The sequence below is a fragment of the Choloepus didactylus genome, chromosome 9 (assembly GCF_015220235.1).
Source record: "Choloepus didactylus isolate mChoDid1 chromosome 9, mChoDid1.pri, whole genome shotgun sequence".
Classification (NCBI taxonomy): domain Eukaryota; kingdom Metazoa; phylum Chordata; class Mammalia; order Pilosa; family Megalonychidae; genus Choloepus; species Choloepus didactylus.
The window spans coordinates 106,835,738-106,854,983 of record NC_051315.1 but is presented as its reverse complement, the minus strand read 5'-3'; the positions used below and the strand labels follow the sequence as shown (position 1 = coordinate 106,854,983).

At 35.7% G+C, this 19,246-nt stretch overlaps 1 protein-coding gene across 3 annotated transcripts in view; it reads right to left on the bottom strand.

The window, feature by feature from the left end:
- The window catches only part of SPAG16 (sperm associated antigen 16), a 1,128,509-nt gene that overhangs the window by 302,700 nt on the left and 806,563 nt on the right, over positions 1-19,246 (bottom strand). For 2 of the 3 annotated variants that reach the window (XM_037849695.1, XM_037849693.1), the window contains exon 14: positions 8,524-8,589. The exons of the other annotated variant lie outside the window; for it this stretch is intronic. In XM_037849695.1, the coding sequence (XP_037705623.1) occupies positions 8,524-8,589 (66 nt within the window). The remainder of the gene's footprint in view (positions 1-8,523; positions 8,590-19,246) is intronic. 3 annotated transcript variants of the gene reach the window in all.

Below are 19,246 nucleotides of genomic sequence, written 5' to 3'. Positions count from 1 at the left end.
TTAAAGTAATAACACTGAATGTAAATGGATTAGACTCTCCAATCCAAAGCAGAGGTTGGTAGAGTGGATAAAGCATGACCCAACTATATTTTGTTTACAAGATACTCACCTTAGACCCAAAAGAAATAAACAGTTTGAGAGTGAAAGGATCAGAAAGATATTCCAATCAAATAACAACAACATCAACAAAAAGATTTGGTGTAGTTATACTAATATCAGACAAAATAGAATTTTTGTCAAAAGCTGTTATAAGAGGCAAAGAAGGACATTATATATTAAACAAGGGGCAATACATCAAGAAGAAATAACAATCATAAATACTTATGCACCTAACAATGGTGCCCCAAAATACATGAGGCAAACACTGGCAATTGTAGACATCTCTACAATAACAGTTGGAGAAATCAATACAATAGATAGATAGAATATCTAGATAAAGGTTCAATAAGAAAAAAGAGAACTTGAATAATATGATAAATTAACTAGACCTAAAAGGCATGTACAGAACATTGCACCCCAAACAGAAGGATATGCATTCTTCTCAAGTGCACATGGGTCATTCTCCAGGATAAACCACATATTGGATAACAAAACAAGTCTCAATACATTTAAAAATATTGAAATTACATAAAGCATCTCCTCTGACCATAGTGCCAAGAAGCTGGAAATCAATAATAAGCAGAGAACTGGAAAATCCTCAAATATTTGGAAGTTAAATAACAGAATCTTAAGCAATCAGAGGGTCAAAGAAGAAATTACAAGGTGAATCAGTAAATATCTTGAAACAAAGGAAAATTAGGACACAACATATGAAAAAATGGGTTGCAGTGAGGGCAGTGCAGAGAGGGCAACTCATAGCCCTGAATACTTACATTAAAAAAGAAAAAATGGCTAAAATCAAAGACATAACTGCATACCCAAGGAACTAGAAAAAGTACAGCAAGCATAGAAAATAAATAAGTAAATAAAAAAGATTAGAGCAGAAATAAATGAAATAGAAAAAAACAATAGAGAGCATTAAGAAAATTGAAGTTGGTTCTTCGAAAATATCAGCACAATTCACAAACCTTTCACTAGACTGACAAAGAAAAAAAATGAAGACATGAATAAATAAAATCAGAAATGAAGGGGGGCATTATTACCGATCTCACAGAAATAAAAAGAATCTAAGAGGATGCTATGAACAACTGCATACCAGCAAATTAGACAACCTAGATGAATTGGACAAATTCTTAGAAACACATGAACAGCCTACACTGAGTCTAAAAGAAATGGAATATCTCTACAAAGTACAAGAGATTGAATCAGTCATCAAAAACCTCCCAACAAAGAAAATCCCAGGACCAGATAGCTCCACAGGTGAATTCTACCAAACATTCCAAAAAGAGCTAGTACCAATCCTGCTCAAACTCTTCCAAAAAATTGAAGGGGAGAGAACACTACCTAACTCATTCTATGAAGCCAAGATCACCCTAATAACAAAGCCAGATAAAGGTCGCATAAGAAAGGAAATGATAGACCAATTTTTCTTTTGAATATCGATTCAAAAACCATGAACAAAATACTTGTAAATCAAATCCAGCAACACATTAAAATAATTGTACACCATGATCAAGTGGGATTTATCCCAGGTATGCGAGGGTAGTTCAATGTAAGATTATCAATTAATTTAATATATTACACATTCACAAATTGAAGGATAAAACCACATGAATCATTTCAGTTGACACAGAAAAGGCATTGGACAAAATATAGCACCATTTCTTGATAAAAAACACTTAGAAAACTAGGAATATAAGGAACCTTCCTTAAAATGATAAAGGAAATTATGAAAAACCCATAGCTAACAGCAAACCATGGTGAAAGACTGAAAGATTTTTCTCTATGATCTGGAACAAGAGAAGGATGCCCGGTGTCAGCACTATTATTCAATATGGTGCTGGAAATTCTAGTGAGAGCAATTAGGCAAGAAAAGGAAATGAAACACATCCAGATTGGAAAGGAAGAAGTCAAACTTTCACTATTCGCAGGTGACATCATCCTACATAGAGAAAGTCCTGAGAAATCTACAACAAAGCTACTAGAGCTTGTACACAAATCAGCAAAGTGGCAGGGTACAAGATCAACATGCAAAAATCAGTAGTGTATCTATACACTAGTAATGAGCAATCTGAGGAAGAAATCAAGAAAAAAATTCCATTTACAATAGCAAAAAAAAAAAAAAAAGAATCAAATATTCAGGAATAAATTTAAGCAAGCAAGGATGTAAAGGAGAACTAAAAAACTTTGCTAAAAGAAATCAAAGAAGATCTAAATAAATGAAACAACATTCCATGCTCACAGATTGGAAGACTAAATATTGTTAAGGTATCAATTCTACCCAAAATTATTTACAGATTCAATGCAATCTTTATTAAAATTCCAATGGCCTACCTTGCAGAAATGGAAAAGTCCATTATTAAACATATTTGGTTGGGTAAGAGGCCCTAAATAGCCACAACCATCTTGAAACAGACAGACAAAGTTGGAGGATCACACTTCCTGATTCTTAAGGTTACTACACGGCTGCAGTGGTCAAAACTGTATGGTAATGGCATAAGGACAGAAAAATAGGCAAATGGAATCGAATTGAGAGTTCAGAAATAGACCCTCACAATTATGACCAATTGATTGTTGACAAGGCTGCCAATTCCTGTCAACTGAGAAAGAACAGTCTCTTCAATAAATGGTGCAGGGAGAAATGGGTATCAATATGTAAAAAATGATGCAGTACCTCTATCATACCATATTCAGAAATTAACTCAAATGGATCAAAGACCTAAATATAAGAAGCAGGACAATAAAACTCTTGGAAGAAAATGTAGGGAAGCATTTTCAGGATCTTGTGGTAGGCAAAGGTTTCTTAGACTTTATACCAACACACAAGCAACAAAAGAAAAAATAGATAAATGGGACCTCATCAAAATTAAAAACTTTTGCACATCAAAGGAATTTATCACAAAGATAAATAGGCATCCTTCTCAATGAGAGAAAATATTTGGAAACCACGTATCTGATAAGGGTTTAATACCCAAGATATATAAAGAAATCCTACAACTCAACAATAGAAATACTAACAACACAATCGAAAAATGGGCACAAAACTTGAAAAGACATTTATCCAAAGAGGATATACAAATGGCTAAAAAAGCACAATAAAAGATGCTCAATATTATTAGCTATTAGGGAAATGCAAATCAAAACCCACTAGAATGGCTATTATTAAAAAAAAAACACAGAAAATTACAAGTGTTGGATAGGATGCAGAGAAATAGGAACACTCATTCATTGCTGGTGGGAATGTAAAATGGTGCTGCTGCTGTAGTTCCTCAAAAATCTAAGTATAGAATTACCATATGACCTGGCAATTCCTCTACTAGGAATATACCCAGAAGAACTGAAAGCAGGGACTCAAACAGATATTGTCACACTAATGTTTATAATGGCATTATTCACAACTGGCAAAAGATGGAAGCAACCCAGATGTCCATGAACCAATGAGTGGATAAACACAATATGCTGTATACAAACAATGGGATATTATTCAGCCTTAAAAAGGAATGAGTTAAATAAGCCAGACACAAAAGGGCAAACATTGTATGATATCACTAATATGAAATAATTAGAATAAGCAAATTCATCAAGTTTGAATCTAGAATATAGGTTACCAGGGTCTGGGTTGCAGATGGGGAATGGGGAGTTAATGCTTAAATTTTATAGACTTTTCTATTTGGGTTGATTGTAAAGTTCTGGAAATAGATGGTAGTGATGGTATCACCACCTTGCAAGTAGAATTAACAGCAATGAATTGTATATGTGAATGTGGTTAAAAGGGGATATTTTTAGGTTATTTATATGTTCCTAGAATAAAAATTAAAAGATAAAACAGAAGAAGTATTGAGGATGGGTGGTACATATTTGGGGAATATGTTCATCTAGAGGAGGAAGAGAATAAGTTGATTAGAAAATTATAGTAGGACTTCTGGAAAAACTAATGGCCCAGGTTGAAATTAGAGGTTAAATTTGTGGTTAAGAATTTAAAGTAAGACCAGTCAGCATGCTTGTGCTTTTCTCCAAATACATGCAGGTCTGGAGTAAGTAAAGTGCTAAAGACAAATGGGGTTTGGAGTTTTGGTGGATAAGTACAATCGAGGGTGTGGGAGACAGAATTCTAAAATGGCCCTGATACCCATCCCCTGATGCACACACCCTGAATAATCCCTTCTCTTCGAGAGTGGGTAGGGTCTGTGAATACAGTAGGATATCACTCCCATGATTATATAATGTTATACGACAAAGTTCAAAGAAATTTGTATATTTAATTAAAGTCCCGAATCAATCAACTCTGAGCTAATCAAAGCGGGGAATATCTGGGTTGGCCTGACTTGAATAAGTGAGCCTTCAAAGAAGGCTAAGGCCTTCCCTAGGTTCAGAGACTTTTGCTAGTCTTCAAGATGCAAACCCCTTTGAGTTCTATAGCTATGAAAAATGAATTCTGCCAGCAACCACATGAGCTTGGAAAAGGACCCCAAGCCTCAGGTGAAAATGCAGCCCCAGGTGACATTTTAATTGTAGCCTTGTGAGACACAGAGGAGAGGCTTCGCTAAGGTGTACTTTGACTCCTGACCATTGGAAAGTGTGTGATAATAAATGTGTTGTTATCACATTAGTACTGCATGTATTAGCATGTATTAGTATTAATACATGCTACAACTTGAATGGACTGTGAAAACTTATGCTAAGTGAAAGTAGCCAGTCAACAAAATACCACTGTTATATGAAGCAATTTATATGAAATATCCACAACAGGCATATCTATTGAGACAGAAAATAGATTAGTGGTTTAGGGCTGGAGGCGGGGGATGATGGGATGAGGGTGACAGCTAAAGGTGATGAAAATGTTTTAAAATTGACTGTGGTGATGGTTGCACTTATCTGTGAATATACTAAAATGCATGAATGTACTCTTTAAATTGGTGAATTGTATATGAATTACATCTCAATGAAACTCTTTTTAAAAAAAAAGTAAATATCTACTTCCAATAGGACAATCAGTCAGAAATGAAAACATCAGAGTTCTAATACTATAACGTAGTGTGAAATAAAATTCAGTCTATATAGTTTTTGAACCATAAATAAACATTACTAATTATAAATTGCATACCAGACTTGTGATTCTTGGTTACTAGCTAGATTAACACTGAATTTTACATTTGTGATTTCTGCTAATAATCTAATTTTCTAGCATTTTCCTAAAACTGTGTTTATACAAATAGCTAAAGGGAATTCTAACTGGTAATAACTTGAATGCATCTCCCTAAATGTATCGAACAATTTATAAGACTAATACTAAATAATTCAAATCTCTGCCTGCTATATATGTGCTGTACAGTACAGTTATCATCACAACTTTGTCTAATAGTTTGTTTGAATGTGAACTGTGTCACAATGCCATGTCCTCCAAAGACCCCTGAAAGTCCCCATGCTTGTTCATTACTGCTGCCTCCCAATTTGCTGACATTCCTTAGTGGAGAGGTGAAATAAAAGACAACTTTCAAAATCACTGATAAAAGTGACCAAAATTTCAGTTAAGATGTCAGTCATCATAGAACAAACACCATTTTCATAACAGTTATTAAGTATTTGCAGCAAAAAGGAGACTAATGGAAAATTTCAATGAGGCTTTGTGACAATGATTTGGAAAAGTTATTGTAACACTCCTGTTTTGGTTTGCTAAAGCTGCCAGAATGCAATATGCCAGAAATGGGTTGGCTTTTACAATGGGGATGTATTAGCTTGCCAATTTACGGTTCTAAGGCCATGCAAATGTCTCAATTAAGGCATCAGTAGGATGACACCTTTTCTGAAGACAGGTTGCTGGCATCCAGGGTTCCTCTGTCAGCTAGCAAGGAACATGGCCTTGCTGGTCCTTCACTCCCATGTTTTGTTGCTTTCAGCTCCTTGCTCCCATGGCTTCCTCTCTGAGTTTCTGTGGGTCTCTCTTAGCATTTTCATGGTTTTTCTCCCTAAGCTCTCTCTCTTCATACTTTTCTCTGAGCTCTCTCTGCTTTTTCCATCCTTTATATTCTCATAAAGGACTCCAGCAAAAGGATTGAGACCCACTTTGAATGGGGTGGGTAACACCTAAAATTGAAATTACCTAATCAAAAGGTCCCACTCAAACAGTTCTGTACCCACAGGAAAGGATTAAAAGAACATGGCCTTTTCTAGGGTACCTAACAATTTCAAACTAGCACAACTATTTTCTATATGAACAAAGTGTGCCAAGAAAAACTATTTAGGCACTGTTCTGGTTTGCTAATGCTGCCATTATGCAAAATACCAGAAATGGATTGGCTTTGATAAAGGGGATTTATTAAGCTACAAATTTACAGTTCTAAGTCATAAAAGTGTCCAAACTAAGGCATCAGCAAGAGGATAACTTCACTGAAGAACGGCCGGTGGCATCTGGAACACCTCTGTCAGCTGGGAAGGCATGCGGCTGGCGTCTGCTGGTCCTTTGCTCCTGGGTTGTGTTTCAGAATCGCGTTTTCCAAAATGTCTCTCTCAGCTGCTCTGAATCCTTAGCTTAGCATCTCCAAATGTCCTTCTGTCCACAACTCCAAGCATCTCTAAGCATCTCTAAATGTCAGCAAGTGTCTCTCCAAAAGTCTCTCTCAGCTGCTCTCTATTCCTTCTGCCTGTGAGCGTTCTTACAGGACCCCAGTGCTTTGATTAAGACCCACCCTAATGGGCACAGTCCACATCTCCATGGAAATAATTTAATCAAACCTTTCCATCCTAATCAACAGAAAAATCAGTCTGCCCCCAGAAGACTGCATTAAAGAATATAGCTTTTGGGGGCCATAATATTTCCAAACTGGCACAGGCACTTTGACATTAGATACCTGGATTTCACATTCATCAACTTGCCCTTTGAAATATGTAAATTGATGTATGCCTCCCTTAATTGCTGATTCAATAAAATAACTTGGCTATCTCCATATTTATTAATTTTACCATTTAAAATGTTAAGTGGTATATCTTTTTCAGCCATGATATTGCTTACCAAATAACATGCCTGTCTTACAAAATATTAGTTTACTTCCTTTTTGCTTTCATTTAATTTTGCTATAGAATTTGAAGCTATAAACCACTTAATAGATGTTTAGCATAATTATCCTATATCAGATGGACCCATAGTACTTAAAAGGCTCTATACTCTGCTTGAAACAAAATTATACTTGGTATCTAGAACCAATCTATAATATAACACTTTCAATTAATTGGTTCACTGGAGTCAATTAAAAGGAATATTCCTTACTAAGAGTCAAGTAAGTGAACTATTTCTTACTAAGATGAATCTGTTAAAATATAATTGTGGTGGAGCCCATCATTAGCACTCCCAGGGCTGAGGATAACACAGTTGGAGCAATCAACATTCCTTTAGTAGATGTAATTTTTAATAAGCAGTTTTTCCTTTTTCTAAACGAATAATAACAGCATAGTAGTAACAAAATTCTGACTATACTGTCATTTTGAAATTAGATGCAAGTAATCTATCATATTTTTTAAAGTTAATTGGAGAAGAGGAATATGGAATTTAGATCCTTACCATATCGGGAACTTAGAGACAAATCAAAATGTTAAATATAATTAAATCATAGTTTAAAGGGACTGGAGAGGTCATCTATCTGGTTAAATCACATTCATCTCAGAAGGAACACACTCAAATCATCCTTCCAGATCACTATCTGAAACTTTTAAGACATGCCCAATTAATTAGCTTAGCAACTCAAAGTAAGGTTTACCAATCTTCATCAACTCAAAGTAATGTTTAACAATTTTCATCGTAAGATATCATCCTTATATCTGCAAACAAAACACTTTTGTTATGTCATCATTTTATATGAAGTAAGAAGGATATATATGAAACCTTTCTGTGAGGAATTAAAAGTTCTCAAATCAAGCTTGCTCTGTTCTAACCCGAGGAAAAAAAATCACTGTTCTTTAACTTTTTTTTTCTTTAGGTTTCCTTTTAAGAATTTTAGTTCATTTTTATGATTCTACATTAAAATTTATAAGTCTATATCCCACTTACTTTCTTGGAAGCCCAAAGTGCACAAACTGCTTTTAAAAATGTGTTTAAGTGGAGTGGAGCACAATGGGAGAAGTCCTCATAACTCCTACCCTGTGCATTGACTGTGTGAGTGTGCACGTGTGAGTGTGCCTCTGTGTGTCTGCATCAGTGTGCCTCTGTGAGTGTGTCTGTGTAGGTTTTAAACTTTTGCATCACTGTGTTAACTTTAGGTCATCTTCACCCTTGTATTATCTGTCTCTCTTTATTTTTTTTCTTTTCATAATCAATTCCTAAATTTGTTCTCCTTCTTCCCTTGTTACTTACCATTTTCTCCTGGGACTTTGCTTCCTAGAAAGCAAATCTGCTTATATGAAGCACTAAAAGAATTTATTGGGAGAACCCACCTGAGGACTGAAGGTGGCATCATTGATAGAATGCATGTGACCATAAAGTGACTGCTCACATTTACCCTAGAAGACCAAGCAGAAATAAAATCAAATAAATTCCATTTGAAAAAGTGAAAAGTTATAGAAAGATAATTAATTTTCTTTACATATAAAGTAACTTTTTAATTTAAATAATAAAATTAATACACTCTCACAGTAGAAAATGTAAGCATTTGCTTTTAGCTACCATTTAGAATCAGACAAGGCTGTGTGGTGGGTGTGACACCAGTAATGGCATCTACATTGAAATTCTACTATTTTTGCTTTTTAACCACTGAGCTGGTGGTAGATTCCTACTAAATGTCTCCATTTTTCAGTTAGCATAGCTTTCAAGCCCTGGGGCCAAGGGGCCAAATGCCTTATAAATTGCTTTTATTCTTGTATTAAGCACAGTATGTCTACCACTGCTACAGGGATGGGCGTATGGGGTAAGAGGTGAGAGTTTTTTCTTTTCCTTTTTCTTTTTTTTAAGTTACAGGATCACACTTTAATTCCTGATTATTCACAGTTCAGCATTAAAATTATTCTATGTATAAAATGTACATAACTGCTATTTTTAATCCAAAATAAATATTTTTGTTGAAAGTATACTACATATCTACTCACTCAGCTTACCTTTTCTAAACAGTAGCTAAAATTAAAATTGACTATAAAAATCTCCAAGATTCAGTTTAAACAATTCGAGGAAAACTGAACCAATAAGACATTTCATTTTGGCACCCATGTTTAAAGGGTATTCTTGGCTATTTTAGGGAAATAACCCCAATTCTGCAGGCAAACCAGGGAAGTTATACCAGACTACATTGTATAGATTTTATTTCTAGGGGCTTTGAAATTTGGATTTCATTCAATAAGCTATACATTAAATATTTTTGAGCAATTAATATGCCAGGCACAATTCCAGGAGCTTAGGTTATGTCAGTGAACAGAAGAGACGTAGAGTCTTGTCCTCACAAATCTTACATACTAGTGGGGAGTGATAAATATTAAAAATAAGCATAAGGTGCATTATAAAATAATAAGTGTGGTGAAAGTAAGAAAAAGTCAGGCAAAGTAAGGAATATCTTGAATTTTGGGGTCAGGGTTGCTAAAGGCAAATCACATTATCAAGTAGAGTGATCCAGTTTGGGCTCAAACCAAAGATAAGTTGTCAAGAAAAAACGAAGAAGGCAAAGGGGGTTGGCCAAGGAGACATCTGTAGAAAAAGTATTCCAGGCAGAAGGAAAAGCTGGAGCAAAGATCCCAAGGTGAGAGTTGGCTTGGTGTATGTCTGAAACAGGAAGGAGGCCAGGGTGGGTGGAGTGAAGTTAGATAGGAGAGTAGATCTACTCAAGCGGTTCTATCTAGTCTCATTTACTACTTTGTATTTCTTAGTCCTAAACCATTTGTGGCTGGAAGAGAGATTGCAGAAAAGACTCCAATATGAGTTAGTAAAAAGAGAGGATCATCATCATACCTTCTCATTGTTATCAGTCATTCATGGATGATTTATGAATTAAGTAAAGTTGGAAAGGCTTTATGGTTGAGCTCTGTTTAGTTCTTACTATTACCATTATGCTCAGTAAGCTATATTTCTAATATCTATTTACAGAATTAATCCATGCTACTAATTCCTTCTCAGAGGATGCAAAATTTCCCCTCATGAATTTAAATTTCATAAAAATATCTAGAAACATTTTGGCACTCTCTCAGGATTTCCTCCTGCTCCCCCTCCAAGCTATTCTATTATAACTTTAAACCAATTATGCTGAGAACTTCAAATCATGCAAATTCCCAAAGTAGAAATGACTCACAAAGCCAAAAAGGCTAAGTATAAGATATTATAATTAGTTATATATACCATCTTAAGAACTTTTATGGTTAATTTTGAGAACTAATATTTACTATGTAATATTATACTTGCATAGTGAGTGTTAACATGCTTAAAAAGATTTTAATTAATAAGCTTGTATTAAAATATTTTTTTGCATTAATAAAAGTTTTGCATTTGGTCCTCTTTTAAATTGAGAATCTATAAACTATTTGATTAATTGGTTAGGAAAATGTAGTTCTCTGATTCAAATTCTGAATGCCAAGTTTTAAGTCCAAGTAGAATCACTAAGGCACTCTTGAAAAGCCCTGGAAATACAGAAGTGCTGATGTATCACATTTGTGCTGCTGTAACAAAACTGACTTGAATATTAATGTTTCATGAATTAAAAAAAGTTAAAAAAAAAAAAACAACTTTTCTATCCAGCTTTGTTCCCAAGATAAAAGTGAATCTACTCTTTTTGTAGAAGAGGGACTATGTGAGATATTAATATGAAAACAGCCTTAATCAAAAGCAACATCCAAACTGGGATATTAAAATTTGTAGTATCTTCTTTGACAAATTGTCAGAATTGTTTGCTTTCAAAGAAGTGGAAAAAATGAAAAAGAGGGAAAAGTATTTTTTTAAAAAGTATGTGACATAACAAGCCACTGTTCCAGTATTTGATACTTTCAGACACAGAAGCTATGTGTAATAATGGTTTTCTATTACCAACCCTGGGGGTAGAAAAGCTTGGGATTTAATTCTTGGCTCTGACATCTTCCAGTTAAACAAATTGCTGTACTTCACTGTGCTTCAGTTGCCTACCTTGCACCATTAGGTAATGGTATTTGACCTATAGTTTTGTTTGGAGCATTAAATGAAATAGTGCATGTGAAATGGTTGGCCTAGTGCCTGGCACAGTATAAGAGTTTAATAAATATTAACTATTAATTCTAGAGACATGTAACTTTGGAATGCTCATAACTTCTAAATCAACATCCATGGCCATCCTTACCTTCCCACTGAGCTCCAAATTTGCATACCTATCTGCCAGTTTAAAGCTACTAGTGAGAAGACATAGACATCACTGTTGGTTTCAATTTGTTCGCTCCTCCTGATTCTTTCCTCATGTGGCTTTGCCCTGCTCTGTGCCCTGTACTCTACCGAACGCATCACCTGGGCTCTTTGGCCCTCTAGCCTGTGGTGGATATACCCAGAGGCAAGAAATGGCAGGAGATGGAAAAGCAGAAAGGGAGATAAATCAACAGATATATTAACCACCTCTGCTCTCTTCATGTTGAACTGTGATGTTAGCAGTATCTCTGCCTTCTACCTAATTCCACAGCTCCTGTTGGATGGGTTGTCTCCCAGGGCTAGAGTTTGCTCTGTGTTCCAGTAACACTCTTCTTCTCTTACCCCTTCAGACCTAGGGGTTGTAATGGCTTCTTGTTGTTTCCAGTGCGTCACCATCTTGAGCTGGCTCCCTTAATCCTGTCTACATTTCTGTAAACAGATCCTTCATTAAACTTGAGTTTACTCTGTGTATCATCTGTTTTCCTGCTGGTCAAGTGTCTGTTACAGCAGCTCACATGCATCATATATAAAAGAGTCTTTTTAATTCATTCCTACCCAATACTCCTATTTTTCACCCTCAACAAATCTTTCCTTCTAAGTAAATGGCATCACCAGTTGCTCAAACAAAAATCCTAGGCAAACAAAACCCGTGAATTAGAATTCCTCTCCTATCTTCCCTTCCACAACCCTCATCCAGTAAATGAACTCCTCCTCAGAAGTTGAGCTCTACTCTGCTCAGTCCTCCACCATTATCAGGTGCAGGGCATCATCATATGGAACCTGCCTATAGCAGGAGCCTCCTTATTGATCTCCTGGCCCCCACTCTTATCCCACTCCCCATTCATTCCTCTTATAGCCATGACAGTCATCCATTAAATCTAAATTAGATCATGCTATGCTCCTGTTTACAGCCATCTAGAAAATTACCATTTTTACTCAGGATAAAATCCACATTTCCTGCCCAGGTCCAAAGACTATTCTTTGGCCCCTATCTGCCTATCTGACCTCATCCTTTTACCACTTTTCCTTCTGTTTTAGTTTCCTAGCTTCTAAAACAAATACCACAGAATGGGTTGGCTTGACAACAAGAATTTATTGGCACACAGGTTTAGAGGTTGGGGCTTGCATCCTCCTGGGGTCAGTATGTTTTGGCTGCCTAGCAATCTTTAGGGTTCTTTGGCTTTTCCATCACATGGCAGTGCACATGGAGGCATCTTTTCCTTTCTTTTCCAGGTTCCATTGACTTTCAGCTTCTTGCTTCTGTAGCTTCTCTACCGTGACCAATTTCTTTTGCTTATAAGGTCTTCAGCCATATTGGATTAAGACCCACCATCATTCAATTTGGGCATGTCTTAACTAGTGCATCTTCAAAGCGCCTATTTAAAAATGGGTTCATATTCATAGGACCAGGGTTTGGGACTTGGACGTGCCTTTTGTGGCACCTTCTCAGATACTGTGCTACATGAATATTTTCACATTTCTGCATGGTCAGGGCTTTCTGGGCAAAGAGCATTGGAACCTGGGTTAAAGAATGATAGAATAGCAACCTAAGGATAGAAATCTCTGGAGAGATTTCAAGGCATCTTCCCCTGAGGCATCTGCTTACATTCCATCGGTGGTAGACAGAAAAGCTTTTCTCTCCTCTTCCCAGAGACTATTTGTTTACATTTCAAAGCCAAGTTTGCTCTCCCCCTACCTCACCCATCACTCCAGCCCTCAAAGGCAAGGAGGGACACTAAGTTTCATCATTTTGGAGTTCCTCTCCTGTGGTAGAAAATCCCTCTACACACAAAGTACACCTGGCTCTCACTGCTTCACCCCATGGGCATGGGCAACTAACACAAGTTTCTCTGTGTTTAAATAAAAGCTCTGATTTCTGATCCAGAAACTTCCTTTTCTAGTCAGGATGCTGTTGATACCAATCAAAAGCAATGGGTTCTTTGACTGAAGCGCTCAAATGACACCTGGGTTTCAAAAAGAGTGTGTACTTTTGGGCACAAAGCAGGAAATCAGATGGCCCATGGTCCCAGAAATCTGTCTCCCAAACTCCAGTAACTCTGATGGTGTTATAGTACCAAAAGATGGGCAGGTTTTAGGATAAGGAGCACAATGGCTAGCAATGACAATGTTAGAATTACTGAGCATGCGCAGATTGGTTGCATGCTTAGTCACAAAATGTGTGTAATAAAATGGCCTTAATATGATGATGGGTGTGATTTTTAGTATTATAATGAGGTATAAGTCATTTATAGGTTAAAGTTTAAGCTACTGGGCATGTCAGTGAGCCAATTTTGGTTAGATCCAGCTCTGTCTAGCAAGATAGATTTGGAATTGTGGTGGTTTAGTTCTGGGCTAACTCAAGGTGCTTTATTAATAAACATTATTAGTGATCATAAGACTCTAAAGCTGAAAAACAAGATAAGAGGGTATAAGTGAGGGTTGGTCACAAGGTTTTTATAATCACAAGATAAAGGCTATATAGTTATACAATCATTATCAGAGATCAAGGCAGCTGGATTACAGGTGAGAGATTTCAGATTTTTCCCTTTGTCTACCCTAATATACCAGAAAGTAAAAAGGAATATCTACATAATGATTCAAATCTGTATTTCAAATTGTATGACCCATAAAAAGTACTGTGAACTATTGGAAAGTGAGTGGAAATAAAGTTTATATGAGCTGTGAGAAGACCTTCCCCTTCTCATTAGCAGCTTCTATTGCAGCTATTACTTTATTAAGTTTAAAAATTAATATCAAAATTATTTATGAAGATGTTTTTTAATTGAAGGTTAAAATATTTTAAATTGATAGAGTAATTTATATAACATTCATATTTTCTGCAAATCTTTTTTTTTAATAACTTTGTGAAACCACAGAATTTTAACCATACAGGTTTACAAATTGTTAAAGAAAAATATCTGTCATTATTATTACTGCAATAGTCCCACTGGCATATAAATTGGAAACAGAGTAATCATTTACAGGGTTCCTAGTTTTTGTTATTTCATATAAATAACTAACCATGTCTGTGGAAGATTGATTACAGCTTTTAAAATGTTTGCTGAATCTATGTGTAATTCAGATGAGTTAAATATGCAAATCAAGTCTAAATTAGGTTCATTTATTAATGTTAGTTTGCCTTGCCTCTACAAAATTTCTACTGTGGCTCTTTCTTAGCACACAGTATTTTTCATTTCTTTGTTCTAGGTTGAATTGCTGGAGAAACAAACTGTTTTTCCAGAAGGAGGAATAGCTTTCACACAGGGTACTAGGGCCCATTTAGAAAGAAAGGTTTTAAAAAATGCTCCTTGTAGCATGAAGACTGACTAAAATGTTATTTTATATACTTCTAAGCACCTTCCTTTAAACTATATTTAATTAACACAAGTTCATCAAATTTCTTTTGATGAAAATGAGCCCTTTGTCACAAGTCCAACATAGTGATTGAGTAGATCAGGGGTAGAGTGGGTGACATTAAATGAATAAAGTTGCCTGTAGAGGTGCCTTTTCATTGGCAAAATATCCAAATTTTCTTGCATTAACAAAACTAACCTTTCTATGTAAAATTCCTGGCCTCATGAAATTCATGTGGAAAACAGTCAGGCCTTTACAAGAAACACAGGAAAACAATGCAAAAAAAACATAGTACCAGGGCCAGAGAGAAAACGCTAGTAAACACTACTAAGGTTCAGAGTCACTCTCAATACTTCTGACAAGCAAATTTTCAACACTTCTCTTTGTGTCATTTTGTCTATTTCATTACTTCTTCTCCCTATTATAGCCAGAAATTCAAGTTTCCCAAATTTTGAAAATTATTCTACATTATTATTTATTTTATTGTTTGCTTGAGGTTTTACTGTTATTATTTTTAATAAACATGATTTTGGTGGAAAACAAATCCTTCTTTCAAGGTTTCTGAGGGGATACATTTTTTATGATATGTGTACTCCTCATATTATGGAAGCAATATGAGTCTTTTTTTTTTTTCTATAGGACTGTATTTGACTTTTAAAGATCACTAGTAAAAATATGATAAAAAGATATATATATACACACATAAATATAAAGAAAGGAAAAATAGTTAAATATAAAATATTTTCAGTTTTATTATGAGTGGCTTTTCTTCACTTAACAAATATTTATTTAAAATCCACTAAGTGCCAAACACACTGCTAGAGAATTAGAATGTTTAAATTGGAAGTGTGGGCTGAGCCTGAAGACAACAGAATCTATATTCCTAAGTGGATACAAACCACCATGTATGAAAGATGGGTGAAACTGAATTTGAAATTCCTCATCTACATGGAAGCTAAAAAAGGAGAGTTAATTCTTGGACTAGAGAAAGATTTCTGGCGAGAGCTACTGTATGTGAGTTCTCAACACTGGATATCTAAGAGCTGGGGTAATAAAACCTGTCAGAAGTGAGACACAGTTGTCAAAAGATGAATTGCACATGTGAGATCCCAGCAATGTGGGGCACTGAAGAACCCATGAAAGGGTCAGCTTCAAACTTCTGACTAGTTCAGAAAATGCTGAAATAGATCTCCAAATGTAGTAAGAGACAAATAGGAAATTATGAGTTCCTATTACCTCATAATCCTCCTCATACTTCAAACCCAATGATTTTGAAACACTGTTAGACAAATGAGGGAATCTCAAAAGTCTCCAAAGAGTCCTTTCTCTGCGTCCTAACAATTCATGTGCTTTTCACATGTAAAATACACTCTCCCCTTCCCAAGTCCTCCAAGAAGTTTCATTCAAGTATAGCATCATCTGAAAATACAGAAACTTGTTTTCTAAATTAAGTTCAGGTACACCCAATGCACCTGGGATATAATTTTTTAACTACAGATCCTTTCTATCTGAACGCCAGTGAAACCAAAAAGAGACAAGTCATCTACTCATCTACTCACACACACAACATTCAACAATGGGATAGGCATAGGATAACCACTATGCACTGCTGGTTCATAGTGGGGAAAATGAGAGGCACAAGGGAGTCACTGGCTCACAACTATTCTGAAATCCAGCCAGACAATTTTTGGCTATACCTTGATTAGGTCTCAAGGCCTGATAATACTTCCCCATGGCTCTTGACTCGGCTCTCTATTATAAATAAGGAAATAAAACATGCACTAAGAGCAGACATTTTGGGGCAGTAACTATATTTTTTGGGGGGTGCATAAAACCAGGCAGGAAGCTTGTTAAAAATGCACATTTTTACATTTAAAAAATTCTTCTTAAGAGGCTCTACTTAAAGAGATTCTTAATTAGTATGTCCTCATGAATTTAGGAATATGCATTTTAATAAGCATGCCATGTTGATTCTAACATGTACTTTGAGGAAAAATAACTGATCTATTCCAGTGCTCTTCAAATTTCAATGTTCATGAAAATGACCTGTAGATCTTGTTAAAATATAGATTCGGATTCAATAGGTCTGAAGTAGGGCCAGAGGGAAACTGGTAATGCGGTTTTCTGAAATCAGAGGCCCTCACTTATAGCATTTGCTGATTTCTGTGGTGTAAATAATCCTATCACGGTCAATTTCAAGCCACCAATCTGAGGTCAATGAGCTTTCAAGGATGCTATAGAAAATCATAGAATGCCTTCTGGGGGAAAGTGATAATTAAGATGAGATATATACAATGGAAGGGAGATAGCTGGGAAAAGTTATAGGATAGAGGACAAAGATTATCAGGGAGTAACTCTAGAGCAAGGATCAGCAAATGTTTCAAATACAGCTACACTCATATTTATGTATTATTTATGGCTACTTTGGTGCAATAATTGTAGACTTGAGTTGTTGTTACAGAGATCTCAGAACTGCAAAATAGGCCTTTTATAGAAGAACAGTTTATCTAATCCTGCTGTAGAGCACTAACTTAATAACTACACTCTTTAAGAAATTACACAATATTCTAGTTCTAACCACATACTGTTTTTTTTTTTTTATGGCTATAGAAAACATGCACACATATGCAAACATCCACTCACAGACACACATGCACAAGAAATTTACACATACACATAATGACAGGCATGGACAGTCCATGCAAACACATAGATGTAATACTTTACCATGAACATAAATATACCTACAGACATGCACTCACACATGTACAAAAGCACACAAAGACACACACAGATGTACACATAAAACCAATAAGAAAGATAATCCACAATTATTTTATTTAAGTGGAAAAATAAAAATATATGCAATATAAGAATTAGATTTAATCATATATTGGAAGAAATAAAGGCATTACAAAAAAAAAAAGAAAGAAAGAAATACAAGTACTACTAGTAGGATAACAAATTTGGAAATCTAGAGGAAATTAAAAAAAAAACCTAATTGACATGAATTATATCAAGTTTCCTTCAGGAGTTATAAACAATTTCAGTTATTCCAACAGGGATAATATAATAGAAAAAAATGTAATAACTAAGTATAAAATTGCTAACTAGGTAGCTGAAAGGGTAAAAGAGTATCACAGGGGTAGTAACTGTAAGAAGCAGCCCTCTAGGGCTAAGGGAACAAACAGGAGAGGTTGAAGTTAAGACTTAGAAACTCAGAAGACAGTCCTCACGGAGCTTAATTCAAACCTCTGAGAAGGGGCACTGCTTGGCTGACGTTGGTGTTTCTAATAAGTGTGTGATAAGTCTTGTTCTACAAGTATGGGAAAAACCAAAAATTGGATTAAGCTACTGCTGTAGAAAGGAAGTGTTGATGCTGGTGCAAAGAAGCAAGGAGACAGTAAGGCCGCAGGAAGCAGGCAAGGAGAAGCAAGTCTCCTCTTCCTCCTCTACTTGTAGTCTCCCTCTACCCCTTCTGGGCATAGACTAACATAGAGCCAGCTGAAAAACAGAAGTGTGGTTTGCAGGGTCTTGGCCCCAGGATCACAGAGCTGAGTTTAGAAGTTTGTGTGCTTTTGTACATGTGTGGGTTTGAAGGTGACAGACAACAAGTTAATAATTGGAATATGTATAAAATGTGAACAGGCTAATTGCAAATTAAAAAAAAAAAATCTTTCAAATGGCGAAAGAGACCATAAACAAGGCAATGGAAGAATAATTCTTTTGTTCAGAAAGTTGCACTGCAAATGACAGATAAAAGGTTAATGTGTGTTATTTGGGTTGAATTGTGTCTCCCTAAAAGATATGTTCAGTCCTAACTTTGTGTCCTGTGAATGTGACCTTATTTGGAAATAGGGTCTTTGAAGACGTTATTAGATAAGGAGGCCAAGCTGGGTTGTGGTGGGCCCTTAACCAATATGGCTGGTGTCTTATAAGGAGAAATTTGGACAGAGAGAGAAAATATGGCTGTGTGAAAACTGAGACAGAGATTGAATCCCATGGATTGCCAGCAAACCACCAGAAGCCAAAGAAGGAGCTTGGCACTGAAGATTTCAAATTTCTGGCCTTCAGAAGTATAAAATGATAAATTTCTGTTATTTAAGCCAACTAGTCTGTGGTACTTGGTTACAGCAGCCCTGACAAGCTAAGACACCATCACTCTGCTTCTGATTAGCCCTGTGATCTTATCAGCTTGACATATTACTTAAGATCTCTGTGCTTCAATTTGTTCAGTTGAAAAAATGGGGATAATGTCAGTACTTTTCTTACAGTTTTTTGAAAAATAAATGAGATAATGTAAATTGCTTAGAACAATGTTTTGCATATAGTAAGAACTCAATAAACATTAACTATCATTGTTATTATGAGGAAAGAGAAAGATTTGAAGGGATTTACATGCAGTCTGTTAACACTAGTTACCTCTGGACAGTAGGATTGAAGTGGGAGAAGGAAGGAAGC